At 39.8% G+C, this 18,245-nt stretch overlaps 1 protein-coding gene across 1 annotated transcript in view; it reads left to right on the top strand.

Moving 5' to 3' along the window:
* Positions 1-18,245, top strand: part of LOC126235237 (kinesin-like protein KIF19) — a 605,478-nt gene that overhangs the window by 291,587 nt on the left and 295,646 nt on the right. Inside the window, exon 4 of the mRNA XM_049943969.1 lies at positions 8,820-8,966. Within this exon, the coding sequence (XP_049799926.1) occupies positions 8,820-8,966 (147 nt within the window). The remainder of the gene's footprint in view (positions 1-8,819; positions 8,967-18,245) is intronic.

Raw genomic sequence — 18,245 nt, 5'->3', positions numbered from 1 at the left:
GACTATCTGTTCCGTCTTCACGTGGAGCCTCCCCCCCCCCCCCCCCCCCCGAGTGCTTCTTAAAGAATTCGGAGTTGTAACCTAAACTACGTATTGTGGAACAACTGCTACTACAGATATTACGCGAAATTGTAATTAAACGAAATACGTGAGTCAACGAACTAAATTTACACTCACAATGATTTGGTGTCAAACCACCTTACGGTGTGTAGAGACGGGAACTACTTTCTCAAACTGGGGAACAATCAAGAATGGGGTGCCGCAAGGTTCGGTCTTGGGTCCTCTGCTGTTCTTAATATATATTAATGACTTGCCATTCTATGTTCACGAAGATACAAAGCTCGTACTTTTTGCCGATGATACAAATATAGCTATCACACCCAACAGACAAGAATTAACCGGTGAAATCATAAACGATGTTTTTCAGAAAATCATTAAGTGGTTCTCTGAAAATGGGCTCTCATTAAACTTTGACGAAACACAGCGCATACAGTTCCACACAGTAAATGGAATGACACCATTAATAAATATAGACTTCGATCAGAAATTGGTAGCTAAGGTAGAATATTCAAAATTTCTAAGTGTATGCATTGATGAGGGGTTGAACTGGAGAAAACTCACTGAAGATCTGCTGAAACGTTTGACTTCAGCTACTTACGCTATTAGGGTCATTGCAAAGTATGGCGATATACATCTCAGTGAATTAGCTTACCACGCCTATTTTCATTCTCTGCTTTCGTATGGCATCATATTCTGGGTAACTCATCATTGAGTAAAAGAGTGTTCACTGCAGAAAAGCGTGTAACCAGAATAATTGCTGGAGCTCATCCAAGATCATCCTGCAGACACTTATTTAAAGAGCTAGAGATATATTCACTTATGAAATTTGTTATTAACAATCCGAACGAATTCAAAAGTAATGGCAGTGTACATGGCTACAACACTGGGAGAAAGGATGATCTTCACTGCTCAAGGTTAAATCTAACTTTGGCACAGAAGGGCGTAAATTATGCTGCCACAAAAGTCTTTGGTCACTTACCTAATGGGATCAAAAGTCTGACAGATAGCCATATAGCATTTAAAAGGAAATTAAAAGAATTTCTTAATGGCAACTCCTTCTACTCATTAGATGAATTTTTGGATAGTCTATAGTAAGTAATTTCCCCAGCCCCTACCAAAAAAAAAAAAAAAAAAAAAAAAAATTGTGATGTAACATTTTATGTACTGTAATATCTTTTATAGACACCTTTTATTATCCTGACACGTTCCACATCATTACGAAGTGTCGTATTCATGATCTATGGAACAACTTCTAAACTAATCTAATCTAATGTACGCTATCCCATTTCTTGTTAACGTTTGAGAATAACGAAACTGTCGGTAACCCTCTGTAGGACCTTAGACTCCTCTAATTTTCCCATCATGGCCATTTCAGACGATGTATCTGGGAGGAAACATGAGGGGCAGTCAAAAGAAAACGAGACAGATGTAAAAAGTGATAAACTGTTACTATTTCAAAATAATCGCCATAACTCTTGCTATATTTATCCGACTGAGAAACAATATGATCAGTGCCTTCATGAAAAACTGTTTGCGGTTGCTTACAGAGCCATGATTGTACCCAGGAGTGCATCTTTTCGTCCGAAGCAAACTGATGGCCTCCATGGATGTTTTTCTTCAGGACTCCAGAATCATGGAAATCGCATGTGGAAAAACTCGGACTGTGTGGCGGATGCGTAAGGGCTTCCCGGCGAAACATCTGCAGCGTAGTCCAAACAACCTTGGAAACACGTGGGAGGGTCCACGTGCACGCTGCAGAAGTTTCGCTGACAACCAATGACTTAAACCAGCAGTGGAGGATCACCCGACAACCTGAAACTTACTGCGTTCATCACAAGAAAAAAATATATAAAAAAACCTGACGTAAACATTACACAACGTATTATTCCTCGTCCACAGCTCGTGGTCGTGCGGTAGCGTTCTCGCTTCCCGCTCCCGGGTTCCCGGGTTCGATTCCCGGCAGGGTCAGGGATTTTCTCTGCCTCGTGATGACTGGGTGTTGTGTGATGTCCTTAGGTTAGTTAGGTTTAAATAGTTCTAAGTTCTAGGGGACTGATGACCATAGATGATCAGAGCCATTTGAACCTTTTTTTATTCTTTTTATTATTCCTCGTTTGCTGGAATCTCGTTGGATTTCGTTCCACGAGGAGTTGAAGCAAAGCAGTCTTGAGCACAGTCAAGTATGATAATAAGGACACGTTTTATGCTGTGTGTTAACGCCCACACCGACTGAGCGATAATACGGGATAACTTTACCGGCGCTTGTAACTTGGACAGCGCTGGCCAGCGAGTTGGTCCAACTAACTTGCAGTGACGTGAACAATTGCAATGAAACAGTACAGCTCTGAATGTCATTTAATTTTTAAACAGTCTGAAATAACATACGACAAAGCTTCGGCAGTACGCTTCTTAGGAAACCAGTCGGAAAATATGACATGCTCTAATTCTTAGCTAACATAGTATTGTCCTTAAAAATAAGAGCGATGAAAATGCATAAATTAAACACCGGATAATTTTTCTGCTTCAGCTATCTATCTATCTATTGCAGGGATTTCACCCTACAGTTGAATATTGAAGTCAATGAAAATAAGCCCGTCGCTGCTAATCTCTGAGCCCCTTCCGTATCCGAATCCGAGGAATACATTTCAGTACTGCGGCTGTCACCTGCTACGTTGATAACGAGGCGATCAACAACTGAATCCACGAAGTGTACCAAACGCCACATTTTCTCCTCTTCTTTTATGACATGCTGTTCTGCATCAGGCAAGCGTTAGGCAGTGAGGCGTGAGAGAGCTTCGTGCGTTGGTTCCAGTACGTCTGGCAGCTTAAATGTTTTGCTGTTTCTCGCAAAAAATTCCAGATTTATTCTATTGTGTTAAGATTGCAGTGATAGAGTAGCAACTGTGAAAATGCAGTATATGCACTGTGTGCTCGATGCCGTGAAAATTCTTGCTTTCCGTGTTTCTACAACGCTTATCACTCTGGTCCGTGAGAGACCACATGTGTGGTACAAAACAGTGGACATAGTCCAAAGAATGATTATTTCGTTTTTCATTTTTGTCGTAAAATAGTAATTTGTAATGATTTATTAATTTAAATAATCTTTATTAATAATATTTTACGCAATATCTATAATTAATAATTTATATTTGTAATGAAAACTGTAATTCTGTGTGCGATATGTACACTACTGGCCATTAAAATTGCTACACCACAAAGATGACGTGCTACAGTCGCGAAATTTAACCGACAGGAAGAGGATGCTGTGATATGCAAATGATTAGCTTTTCAGGCCATTCACACAAGGTTGGCGCCGGTGGCGACACCTACAACGTGATGACATGACGAAAGTTTCCACCCAATTTCTCACACACAAACAGCAGTTGACCGGCGTTGCCTGGTGAAACGTTGTTGTGATGCCTCGTGTAAGGAGGAGAAATGCGTACCATCACGTTTCCGACTTTGATAAAGGTCGGATTGTAGCCTATCGCGATTGCAGTTTATCGTATCGCGACATTGCTGCTCGCATTGGTCGAGATCCAATGACTGTTAGCAGAATATGGAATCGGTGGGTTCAGGAGGGTAATACGGAACGCCGTGCTGGATCCCAACGGTCTCTTATCACTAGCAGTCGAGATGACAGGCATCTTATCAACACGGCTGTAACGGATCGTGCAGCCACGTCTCGATCCCTGAATCAGCAGATGGGGACGTTTGCAAGAGAACAACCATTTGCACGAACAGTTCGACGACGTTCGCAGCAGCACGGACTATCATCTCGGAGACCATGGCTACGGTTACCCTTGACGCTGACTGACAAGAGCGCCTGCGATGGTATACTCAACGACGAACCTGGGTGCACGAATGGCAAAACTTCATTTTTTCGGATGAATCCAGGTTCTGTTTACAGCATCATGATGGTTGCATCCGTGTTTGGCGACATCGCGGTGAACGCACATTGGAAGCGTGTGTTCTTCATCGCCATACTGGCGTATCACCTGCGTGATGGCATGGGGTGCCACTCGTTACACGTCTCACAAGGGAACGTCCCCATCGCACCCCCCTCAGATTTAGTAATAACTTGGCACAGTGGATAGGCCTTGATAAACTGAACACAAATCAATTGAGAAAACAGGAAGAAGTTCTGTGGACCTGTGAAAAAATAAGCAAAATATACAAACTGAGTAGTCCATGGGCCACATATGCAACATCAAGGAGAATGTGAACTCAGGAGCGCCGTGGTCCCGTGGTAGCGTGAGCAGCTGCAGACGGAAAGGTCCTTGGTTCAAGTCTTCCCTCGAGTGAAAATTTTACTTTCTTTATTTTTGCATGGTTATTATCTGTCTGTTCGTTCATTGACGTCTCTGTTCACTGTAATAAGTTTAGTGTCTGTGTTTTGCGACAGCATCGCAAAACCGTGCGATTAGTAGGCGAAAGGACGTGCCTCTCCAATCGGAACCGAAAACATTTTAACGCACGGTCATAGGTTAACCGATTCCTCCACAGGAAAACACATCTGATATATTCTATACGACACTGGTAACGGCATGTGCGTCACATGACAGGAATATGTTGTCGACCCACCTAACTTGTACACTTGGCGAATGGGTAAAAAGATTCTTCTACCTTGCCCGATTTAGGTTTTCTTGTGGATGAGATAATCACTCCCAAAAAAGTGATGAAAACATAAGAGTTTGTCACATAAACTGAAAATAAAAAATTAAACGTTTCACTCGATGGAAGATTCGAACCAAGGACCCTTCGTTCCGCAGCTGCTCACGTTACCACGAGACCACGGCGTTCCTGCATTTATAGTGTCCTTGATGTTGCCTGTCTTGCCATGAACTACTCAGTTAGTATATTTTGCTTATTTTTTCATAGTTCCACACAACTTCTTCCTGTTTTCTCAATTGATCTGTGTTCAGTTTTTCAAGGCCTATCCACTGTGCCAACTTATAACTAAATCTGAAGGGGGTGCGATGGGGAGGTTCCCTTGTCAGTCACCTCTTGTTCGCATTGACGGTACTTTGAACAGTGGACGTTACATTTCAGATGTGTTACAGCCCGTGGCTCTACCCTTCATTCGATCCCTGCTAAACCCTACATTTCAGCAGGATAATAAACGACCGCATGTTGCAGGTCCTGTACGGGCCTTTCTGGATACAGAAATTGTCGACTGCTGCCCTGGCCAGCACATTCTCCAGATCTCTCACCAATTGAAAACGTCTCAATGGTGGTCGAGCTACTGGCTCGTCACAATACGCCAGTCACTACTCTTGATGAACTATGGTATCGTGTTGAAGCTGCATGGGCGGCTGTACCTGTACACGCCATCCAAGCTCTGTTTGACTCAATGGCCAGGCGTATCAAAGCCGTAATTACGGCCAGAGGTGGTTGTTCCGGGTACTGATTTCTCAGGATCTATGCACCCAAACTGCGTGAAAATGTAATCACATGTCAGTTCTAGTATAATATATTTGTCCAATGAATACCCGTTTATCATCTGCATTTCTTCTTGGTGTAGCAATTTTAATGGCCAGTAGTGTAATTAGAAGCAAGATATGCGTTTTTCATAAAGAATGATGGTCAGATATGTGCTAATCAGCATGAATTTGATGAATTTTATATTTAAAGGATGTCAGTAACCGCGATCAACAGGGCATCCAAATACTTCAGTAAACACAGTTTCTCGGTAACTTACAAGCCGATTTTATCTGTAAACTTGTCAAAAACTTTAAGAATAATCTGTTTCTCGCCATTTTAACGGTGTTCCACGCGTTTGTTTTTACTACGGAGCGGGAAGCAGCGTCAGCCATTTTTCCGGTATCTATTAACTGTACGACAATCGAAGCAAAATGCGTTTACAGATTGCGACTGTAAACTTTTTTTAAACAAAAAATTCATAGCTGAAGTTTGATTAAGAATAATTTTGAAGGCTGTTAATACGATAGAAATATATCTAATACACGGTGGCACAGTTGAAACCAGCCCACCTCCCCTTTGAAGGCGAATGCAGTCTTTCGACTTCTGAAATAAGCAAATAAGCAGCTGCAGCAATGGACAGTTTTATGCAGTAATAGATTGTTACCATTCTTCTGTTAGCATTTCAGTTTATTTCATCTGTGAAATTAGACGTTTCTCTTTGCTGTCTGCAAAATGAATTTATTGATACAAGAAAGAATTGAAACTGCGAAAGCATATGTGAAAAAAGGCTCGATTAAGGGAACTCGTGAAATATTCGTGGTCAAGTGTCTGGACTGAGACTACCAGTAAAGAGAGCAGAACTGAATCTGTATAAAAATTAGCGCTCCTACGGATCTGTGAAAAATGTAAAACGATAAAAAAATTTCTTCAGTTCACACACTAGAAGTTATTGCAGACATTCGCCAATGAATTCAGAGTTGTTACGGTACAGAATGGTAAGGGGTTGAAAACTAGAAAATTTTTTTAAAACTCATTTACCTTGCTACAAGCAAAGTGCTGTCATATTAGAGGCATAGACAGGAAATAAGTGGTATGTCGCAAGTGGGTCAAGCCTACGCACCTTACAACACTAGACCAAGAGAGAGTGGATGAGCTCAGTAGAAAATGGCATGGGACAGAAAACCAGCGGAAATGTGACATGCATATTCGTTAGCTAGTAAGAGATGTCAAAAGAACTTGTACCTATTTGATAAGAACCAGTCAGAGAACGTACACAGCATTTAAGAGCCTGTTAGGAGAATATAGCAGAATGAGAAGGACACCTGCGATGTCATAGCCTCACGCTAGCTCCCTTTAAATACTCAAGCTCTCCAGCTCTCAAGGAGTAGATCATGGGAATCTATGGCGGATCTATGTCCTAGATATTCCAGGACTATCTATGAACCAGCCAAAGAAGAACCTGACACGACGGTCTTCATCCTATGAACTTCATACTGTTCGCTGCCTACCATTGTTCATGGAGAAGCTGACTATCTTCTGACAACACCACATCGTGGAGTGCGGACAGCACCGAACTTCAGCGTGAAAACCAGCAGAAGGGCCTTGTGTGGTCCGTGTTCCAGGTGCTGAAACCTATCTGGCCGTTAGGAAGGAGATCTACCAACCACACGACTTCTGGCAACACCATATCGCAGATGGGTCATCAAGGGTCAACACAGAATTTGGAGTGTGTTAGAACACACTCGATTAACTATTACAAGACGATTCATGGTGGACCACAACTGCACCAGCAGCAGCACGGCGCGAGGTCATACACTCTTCCTGACTCGGCAGCCATCAACGGGAATCCAACACACAGCTGAATGAGGCATCAGCTACATGGCCAGTGTAGTAGAAGACAACTGTAAACATGGTTAACAAATAATTGAACTTTGACAATGTTTTACTAGCGTCATAGACTCTTCACAGGTACCCAACTGCTACCCTGTCTTCATGCAAAGGTGTCTCCACTCGACCGCTCTGTAGAACCCAGCCAGCCGAAGTGGCCGTGCGGTTCTAGGCGCTGCAGTCTGGAACCGCGAGACTGCTAGGGTCGCAGGTTCGAATCCTGCCTCGGGCATGGATGTGTGTGATGTCCTTAGGTTAGTTAGGTTTAACTAGTTCTAAGTTCGAGGGGACTAATGACCTCAGAAGTTGAGTCCCATAGTGCTCAGAGCCATTTGAACCATTCGATTTGTAGAGCCCAAATAAGTCTACACATAAATTGATCCAACAGGTGCATGTAAGTAGGAGGAGTTGCTAGTGGATATTGAACAGTTTTAACCTGAGGCCATATCGCGGTGACGGTTGCACAGCAATTGTGGGAGTATGACAGTCAGAAACGTTTAGATTACTGCATCATGAGTAATAAAGCATGGCTTCATCTTTCTGGTGATGTGAATTCCCAGAACACAAGGTACTGGGCAACGCAGAACCGTGAAATTTTGTGTCAGCAACGATTCGGTGTTTCGTGCGGTGTAACAGGAAAATGCATCATTGGACCAAAATTTTTTGATACTACTCTCAACACAGTTGCATGTATGGCAAGTTTTGATACATTTTGTGCTCAACACACTGAATATGAAAAATATACTGTTTCTTCCAGTAAGATGGAGCAACATGAGACATGTCTAAGGTGTCCCTGGAACGAGTCCATGATGTCTTCACTGAGGAACGAACTATCAGCAAACATTTGTGGCTGCCAATTCACCGGGTCTAACAACATATGATTTTTTCCTGTGGGGCCACTTGAAGAACAAGTTGTATGAAACAAATCCTCGCACAATACAGTAAATGAAAGACAACATCAGCTGTGAAGTTACCCCCATCGATATTCAAACTTTACACCGACTTTATCTGAATATGTTTCGATGTTCATAGCTGTGTATTGGCATTGCAGGGGGTAACTTTCAGCATGTTCTATAAATATATTTTTCACTTTATTTTTATTTGTAAATAAACAGTAAGTCCATTTCAGCTTTTCGTTTCTGTAACTTCACTGCATTTCCCTTACTTTTATCTGCGCCATCCTGTACATAAGTAGGACCTACTTCCAGGAGCGTAACAACGCCAGTGATTGTGTATTATGGCTGCAGAACATTTGTCAAGTTTGTGTTTGTTTACTTCAGTTCTATTATTATGATGAATAAAGTATAGTCACCTACAACGCTCTGAAGTAACCAGTGCAACTGCTTGAGGGCGTGATTAAAATTTTGTCCAGTGTGTGTATTTTATTTGTACATCATGAAGGTGCAGTGTATAAGTTGGGAAAGACAGCGAGTGGCAATTGTGTGCAGGTGTCGCTGTCGTACCTGGAGATCTACAACGAGAACATCCGTGACCTGCTGTCGCCCGGTTCTGGCTGCCTTGAGCTGCGAGTGGACACCAGAGGTGCTGTGCAGGTGGCAGGGCTCACGCAGGTCGCCGCCGCCTCCACCGATGAGGTATGTTGTCTGCAACAGCTTTCTAAGCCTCCACGTCTGCCTATACTTCATTGACTTGTTACAAAAAGCGTGCCCCCTTTTGCAGATTCTCAAACCCACGACTCATGTGGATATACAAGCTGTCCCACTAGGAGTGATCAGTATTCAGGAACGCTCAGTTGAAGAAAAAAAAAAATAAATAAATAAAATAAAATTATATAGACTTATGCTGTATTACGAATGGTTTCCCAGATAGAACAAATCAAAAATTGCTTTGAATGAAATTTAATAACAGAACGCAAAAAGATGCACTGAATATTTCAAACAATGCAAAAAAGCTACAAAATTCTGGGCACTGTGCAGAAAACACAAAATGAGTCCCACAGGCTTCAATTTTGGGGCCACTCCTATTCCTATGGCAGAAAGATCTTCCCGATGAGGATGAAAGGAATGGGGTAGGTTGGACTAGAATGAAACGTGAAAGACGCTGAGTGAGTAATATACATATCTGTGCATCAGTAGCCCAAAAACAAGCATACATTAAACAGGTTCTGTCTCGGAAAATGTTTGGAATGGGGCATATGTTCACATGAAGTTTCTTGCTTCAGATGAACATTCCTGTCATATCCCAGAATACTGACCATTCCTCCTGGGAAACCCTGTATTTATACTTATCTTGATTTGTTTTGTCCATGTTTACAGGCCCATGACAGGTGATTTGCAATCATTGAAAAGTAAACAAAAAGTTTCTGTGGCATTCATTTTCTGTTACTCTGTGCAAAACAAATACGCATTACTCCACTTCAAAATGGCATCCTAAGTGTTGCTATCACGTTGTGTGTTAGAATCGAATCAACTGAAACTATTGCTCTCCCGTCACGTTTCTAGTAACTGCAGTAACTCAGTGAAAACTATTCAACTGTGACTGCTTGATGTATTGTGGTGGCTTGTCACATCATTCCTATGCTGCCATCAAGATTTATGTCGGATAATGAAATATCTTATAAATCAAATGATTATTTCCATGATGAATCACACTAAATGCTAATTTTCAGTATGATTTAGGGGAACAAAATATAATTTTGGGGCACCCACTGATTGCTGGTCTCTTTACACGCAAGACATGTTTATAATACACAGGTTGAATTTGGTTGACAAGGGGACAGATGGGGGAAAAACATCCAAAAATAAAAGTAACTAAAAATGTCCAAATTGAAATGTAATGGCATGTGAAAAAACTGCAGGAAACAATGCAACACCGTCAAGGAGTGTGTTCCATGGCACCAGGGCACAACTTGTGCATACTGAGTTGTTTTGAAGAGTTTGTGATTCATTTCTCATAGTCATTGGTACCTCTCAGGAGGTATGTGAATGTGATTTATTCAGTTCGTACAATTTTCAAATCATTTGATTTGATCTACAGGAGACATGTCAAGGTTTACAAAAAGAAATTTTTTCTCTTTTATAAGAGAAATACAAAAGCTTATGTTATATTTTACATTTCTAAGTTACAGCTACACAAGTACATAAAATAACACAAGTAATACAATCCCTGTGTTCAGACTGTGAAGCTGTCCTCAGTGAATTCTTCGACAGAATAATAACACTTTTCCACCAGAAGAATAAAGAGCAATCTTCTCAGTGAACCAAGTTCCGTCTTAAATATATTACTGCCTTTTATTTTATTGAAAATTTTTAACCCCATATACTCTGGCGTTTGGGTCTAAAGTTTTAAACAATCTGTTGAAAGTTTGTAATTGTCTCTGTGGCAAGTGCTGTAGTTGTGGTCAAAACGGAAAGTGTCTAGTGTATGTTGATTTTTATATAAGAACACCATCACCTCATGTAAGTAAAGTGAGGACATAGATAGTATTTTTAATTTGTTTAACAATGGTCGACAGGATTCCCGTATTTTTGCTACACACTTTTCTAATTACTTTCTTTTGTAATACTAGGAGCCTAGTGACATTTGCTGAATTTCCCCAGAAGATTATGCCATAGTGAATAACTGACTCAAAGTAGCAGAGATAAACTATCTTTCTGGTATCCATGTTTGTGGCACCTGACAAAATACACATTGCAAATGCCAAGCTGTTCAGTTTATTTGCTAAGTAATCTATGTGTACCTTCCAATTTAGATTTTTATCAAGATTTTGGCCTAAGAACATCACGTAGTTTGCTTCCGTGTATCCTGATCATTGAAACTTATCTTTAGTTCAGTCCTTTCTACTGATTTAGCTTCAAATTGCATCATTTTGGTTTTAGTTACATTTAGTTTTAGTCCATTTTGATGGAACCAAGATTCGAGTTTTTCTAAAGTATTTTTGGCTTTTTCTGGAATACTTTCAGATACCCCATTTTCTATTAGAACTGATGTATCATCAGCAAATAATACTGAATGAACATCAGCAGCAAGTGGTAGGTCATTTACATAAAAAAGAAGCAGATATGGACCTATTATTGAACCTTATGGGACTGCTAGTGGAACTGTTTTCCAGTCTGAGGAATAATTGGTTCCATTTGAAATTAAAATTACTCTTCGTTTCCTAACTCACAGGTAAGAGCTAAACCATTTTAAAGAAGTGTCCCGAATTCCATACATCTGTGATTTGTGGAGGCGTAATGCATGGTTTACTCAATCTAAAGCTTTAGTTGTATCACAGAATATTCCTGTGACCTATCTACCCTTAAATAATGGGGAGCATATTTTTTTAATAAACTCATTTATAGCATTCACAGTGCTTTTACCCTGTTGGAACCCAAATTGGTTTTTAAAAATTATGTCATTTACAGTAAGAAATTTATTAATTTGTTTTGCTGCAATCTTTTCAAACACTTCAGAGAAGACCGGCAAAAGAGAGATAGGGTGGTAATTCGTCATATCTTCTGTTGATCCTTTTTTGAATAGAGGTTTGTTCTCAGCACATTTCAGTACATTTGGAAAGCATCCCTGTTCAAAAGATTTATTTATAATAATTGACAGTGGTTGAGAAATAATATTGTACACACATGAAATTAGAGATGTGGTTATTTCAACCCACCAATGTGAGGTTTTGATTTTTAGAGACAGTATTTCCTTTTCCACATACCTTTGGGTGATTTTTTTCAAACTGTTTAAAATATGGCCATTTTCCAAATTTGTGATGCCTTGATAGAATGTCACATCCACATCTGATCTTACTACATTTAGGAAGAATTCATTGAAGGAACTTGACATCTGAACAGGGTTTACTATAATTTCATTTTCACTTCTAATTTCCAAAATCTCATGAATTTTTACTTTGGCTCCTAATTCAGACTGAACAACTGACCACACTGCTTTTGTCTTATTTCAGTGTTCTCGTTTGAATTTATTATTTGCCATTTTTTTAGCTACCAGTACAACTTTCCTAAATGCAGATTTATACTGTTTGACATAAGTAACAAAATCCGGATTTCTGTTTGAGTTTACCATTTACTTTCTTTTGCTGAGATCTACAAGGAAATGATTCATTAAACACTTCTAAGAAACAATTTAAGAATTTCTCGTAGTATATTGAGCTTGAACTATTGTGGTCTACAGGCCAGCTTATTATACATTCCACATCATAATGGCTACTGTACCATGGGATTGATCAATGGAACACACAACCAACTAACTAACTAATTTACTGCGGAATAAATCCATTTTACTTTTACTGAGATCCCTTTTTATATACACTTCCTTAGACTTTAGGTTATTTACTTTTGGGAGCTCAAAAAACAGAGCTGAGTGATGTGAAATACCCAAGTCTAGGCAGTATTTGTTCTTATTTCCATTGTCAAATTTGTAGTTGGTAATAATATTATCAATGCCAGTCACTGATCTGTTGTTTTCCCTACTGCCTTCAGAAAAGTTTAGCTTGAAACCAGATTTCTGAATTAAGTCACGAAATTTTGTGGAATCATTGCTTTCAGTTAAGACATTTAAGTTTAAGTCTGCTGCTATAACAACTTTTTTCTTACTTTCTTTCTGGAGTTTTTCTAGGAGGCATTCGAATTTGGCTAAGAACACTTTTGTTACCGCACATCCAGCATTTCTGTAGATTGCTATAACCAGTGTGTTCAGATCACTTAGTTCTACAGAGCAACTTTCAGACACGCTCTCTTCATTTAAATAATTAAAACTGTCTCTCACTTTCTAACTTACAGAAGAATTGACAAGAATGCAGGAGCTCCACGTGATTTGCTTATTCTACAAAAGCCAGCAGCTACCTTAAAATTACTAATACTATTTAATACTTCTATACAATCTTCTGTTAACCAGTGTTCGTTTAGGCAGATTATTTTAATATTTATAGATTCTGAAAGCAGAATTTTTAGTTCGTCGAATTTTGAATTTCTTTTTTTTTTTTTTTTTTGAACGATTTGGTAGTTCTGCCCCTGAGCCATTTATATTCCAGTGCATCAATAGATCTTTTTTTTGGGCCATTTCACATGCATTCTTTGTTGGGTGCCTAAACCTTTTATTTTCAGTTTGAGTCTTTCCTTTGTCACCACTATCAGAATGAATTATTTTCCCTTGCTTCTTAGGATTTTACACACGTCTATGAACATTTTACTAAGGTTCACAGAGCCTAATCTATTCAAGTTCAGGCCGTCTTTTCCCAGACACATATCGTTTAAGAACTTGTTTGGGTCAATGAATACTGCACCAAGTCTGTTGCACTGTTCCCTAATGCCGGTATTTATCCTGTTGATGTAAGTATCACTTACCGATCTTCTGTGAATAATTCCACTAATTACCAGCCTGGATTTGGGTATACACTTTTCGCCGATCTAATCAGATTCCGTTTTTATTCACGATTTCTTCCTCACTGCTACTGCGGATGGAATTTGTCCCCACGTGGATTAAGACACCTCTGTAATCATCGGTACTTAAAGTTTTGTTAGCGGTTTCGCCCGAGTTTCTTTTCATGCACAATACATTCTTAAAACTTTTGTTGAGTTGATGCGATCGAATTCTAGGTCGAACATCAATCTAACAGAACGGCACAATAACATTTTGTAATATAGGATCACCTATTGACAGAAAATCGTTTTTGTCATCTGCTTTGTTCGTTGCACATTTAAGTTTGACCTTCTTATTACAGGAAACCGTTTTCCATTTATACTTATCACTTGTTTCACTGACAGAGTTCTCTGTGGTATTATTCGCCGTACTACACATAAGCGGATATTTGCCACTTTGTTCAGAAACGGGTTGATTTCTACAACGGCCGGCCGTTGGTGGCCGAGCGGTTCTGGCGCTACAGTCTGGAACCGCGCGACCACTACGGTCGCAGGTTCGAATCCTGCCTCGGGCATGGATGTGTGTGTTGTCCTGTTAGGTTTAAGTAGTTCTAAGTTCTAGGGGACTTATAACCACAGCAGTTGAGTCCCATAGTGCTCAGAGCCATTTGAACCATTTGATTTCTACAATACGCAGGATTTTCTTTCAGTAACTAGTTCAGAATTTTCTTGTTTCAGTGCTAAAATTTCCTCCTTGAGTGCTTCAATGTCACTTTGAAGCAATTTAATAATTTCTTCGTTTGAATTCACTTATGAGTTCAGCCGTCTCAATATGTAAACAATGTGGACACGACTATGGAAAATCATCTTTTATGAGTTAAATTCACTTTCGCACATTTTTCGTGAAGCCAATAGTTACATTTCACACAAAGGATGCGTTTAATGACGCGTTTAGAACTTTTCATACACGATGAAGTATTTAATTTAACATTTTTTGAGGACTGAGATGTGTCACAGCACTCTTCTATCGGTGCCATCCTGACTACTTCAAGATTCATTTGTCACGATTATTGGTGATCAGTAGGCTCTCAGGAGGCCTTCCTGTGCAACCTGGTTTTTTGACTCTGCAGACTGTAACAATGCTGGGTTTAGAGGTGAGCAGTGTAACATTCATTCTAGGATACAATCATGCTCTACAGATGAGTATATACTCCTGTTGAAAGCTTCAAGTCATTTGAATGGGAGAAGGTGTATGGATTTATCGATGGAATGTTGCACATGTTTGGTAAAATGTAGCAGAGGTGTGTCGCTGCTTTCAACAATGATCTAAGGAATATGTCTACACCTGTAGACCAAGTTCTGTACATCCAGTTAGTGCATACGCATGTCAAGATCAGTGCACTGTGCAAGCATCAGTGGCCGACTGTATATAATCAAGGGACGAAATCCGAGCATACGTTGCACCTGTTGTGTCATCAGGGACCACAGGGAACCATCAGTTTGCAACAGGGTTAAGATTGCATGTGCCTCTGGCCAGCCTACCTCTGACAGCACAACACTACCAAGCATGACTACCTGGTGTTGTGAAAGAGATGATTGGAGGGTAAAATGGTGCTCTGTTGTCTTCAGTGATGAGAATAGGTTCTACATGTACTTGGGTGACAGACATGCATGTGTTTTGCATAAATCTGCCTATTCCAGAGTGCTTTCACCAATGACACATAGGTCCCACCCCAGGCTTCATTGTGTGGGTGGCCATCAGTTACAACTCTGGTCACTATTGGTGTTTCTGCTAGTTAAGTACTGCCCACTACATTGCAGTGGCTGTTATCCCTGTGATGCTGTCATTTCTTCAACAGGAAAGTGTTGCAACAAAAGGTGCATGAAACTTGGGATAATCTATCTCAGGATGTTATTCAGCACCTTTACAATCATTTGCATGCAAGAATACAGGCTTCTGTTGCTGGTAGATGGGGTACACATGTTGATGTGACTGTTTCAGCTCCGTTTACTGTGATGTGTGTTTCAGTTTGTCTCAGTTTATCATATTGACATGAATGTACACATGTATGATGTCGAGCTACCTACTCAAGAGTACGTACCATGCTGAGTTGCATATAGGCACAACAAAAAGACTGTCACACATAAAGCTTTTGGCCAGTAAAGCCTCCATCAAAAACAGATCACACACACACACACACACACACACACACACACACAAAGGCAACTCCCACACATGACTGCAGTCTCAGGCAACTGAAACCACACTATCAGCGACTCAGCATCTCTGCTGTATGGTGAGTAGCAACCTTCCTTTTCATAATATTGTTACATTCCATCCTCGATTTTCCATTGTTTGATACTCCAGAGTACTCTCATCCATGAAATATGGTCCAATCCCAGACTTCATGGTGAGGGAGCCATCAATTCACAGTCATTTTTGGTGTAAACTACCCAGTGGTCCGCTACATGCCAGAGGCTGTTATCCCCATGCCATCGAAAGATTTCATATTAATTACAGATTGCAGATCTAGACTTGGATTTTTCCAGGGTAAACGATCTCATAAGTCTTCGATGAATTTGTATCAGTTTCAGTTACTCATTATTAAGTAAAAAATCGTCTTTTGGACGTAACAGTGTACCTGTATCAAGCCATTTCGAACTTGTACATCATCTGTGATACTTTAGTTACTTCAGAAAGTGTCAAAAGGCAGGTTGGGCAGCGTTCTCAATTTACATCAGACTTGGTGCCATTACTTTGTGAAAAGTATTCCCCACGAAATGTATTACGTCATGGTGAGTAAGAGATTGTTCTGACATTCAATATGTTACGACCTGACAAAACTACAATTTTTTAATTGTAATTGTGGGTTCTTTGATTGCTCTGGGATATGGCTGATTGGAATTACATGTAAAACATTAGTTCACTTTATTAAATGAGTGATAAAAAGATTTGCTTAACTTAACGCAATCTGTTGACACAGGGAAGTACTGAATGTTTACAACTGTCTTGGAACAAAGCACCTCTGCATGCCACAGCTAGAAACACGTCCTTGAAGTACAAGTTCAACATGTACAAAAATACAGTTCCATCTGAGACTTTAGTACCACCAGTGTCCTTACTATATGAGGTCGACTGCTTCATTGGAGTTAAAAAAAAAAACGGTATAGAGCCAGTCCACACTTGACTCTATGTCGACCTCCTTGTGATGGCACTGTAGTGCTGAGAGAGTGGGCATGCCTTCTTGAGTGCCTTCCATTCATTGTTGTGGATTGCAGTGAGACTTTGCTAATGTCTGAGGTATCGATGCGTGTTGCTAACTCTGGTGTGGCACCATGACCTTTCGGTGATACCACACAATAAATGTTACCCAAGTTGTGGATAATTTCTAAAAGAGAAACCAAACATGAAACTTGAAACACACAAAGAAAGCTAATAAAGAAAATAAAATTAAAAAGACTGATATGAAAAGAGACAGATAACACAGGCCAACGATGGAAAAACTTTTTTTGCTGAAAATACCTCATTCTTATGTTTTTTAGGCTGGGAAATCCAAATATGATACTTAAAAAACTGTATCACGCACCATATCTTCACATTTTACAGTTAAATTTATTAAACTGAGCGATTGTTTAAAGAATTTAACAACTTTTATATAGTTAAAATAATTTAAAAAGGAGGTGTTATGAATGTAGATGACATTGGTAGCACTGCTGAAAAACATTTGATGGCAAAAAAAGGTCGATTTTATTTTTGTGTTAGCAGATGGTGTTTTGTTTACTGTCAACCTAACCTGACTTTCCTGTTTCCTGTACATGTGCTTAGTACAATGTCTAATCGTTGTTGTAAAAACTCTGCTGACAGTTTTTGTTATATTTGTGATGAATTTGTGTTTAAAAAACACCAAAGAAACATTATGGAGTTTGTGAAAAAGGTTTAGGCCTGTCTATCATACCTTGGATCTAAACTTGGTAATCAAGATAAATCTTGGGCGCCACACAAGATATGTTACGTGTGTGTTGAAGATCTGAGAAAATGGTCCAAAAAGGAGAAAAAAGCCTTTAGATTTGCTGTTCCTATGATATGGAGGGAGCTAAGAAATCATTCTGATGATTGCTACTTTTGCAATGCTTATATTATTGGTCATAATTCGAAAAACAAGAATGTAATAACGTATCCAACCTTCTGTCCGCCATCTGACCAGTAGGGCATCGTGTAGATTTCCTGAACCACCAGATCATTGTACAATGTGATTTAGATGAACTAGATGATGGTGAATTCCATTGTACTACAGAAAGTCTAGAGCCCAAGTTGTTTACTCAAACTGAGCTTCACGAGTTTGTTATGGATCTGGGTTTAACTAAAGAAAAAGCTGAATTGTTTGGCTCTAGATTAAAAGAAAAGAACTTATTGGCAGTTGGAACCAGCATATACATGTATAGAAATGGAGAGCAGCAATTTTCCAAGTTTTTTCAACAAGAAGGTGATTTAGTGTACTGCTCAGACATTCCTGGTTTGATCAATGAGTTTGGTATTGAACACAAAAAGGG

The sequence above is a fragment of the Schistocerca nitens genome, chromosome 2 (assembly GCF_023898315.1).
Source record: "Schistocerca nitens isolate TAMUIC-IGC-003100 chromosome 2, iqSchNite1.1, whole genome shotgun sequence".
Lineage (NCBI taxonomy): Eukaryota > Metazoa > Arthropoda > Insecta > Orthoptera > Acrididae > Schistocerca > Schistocerca nitens.
This window is presented reverse-complemented; position numbering and strand designations above follow the sequence as displayed.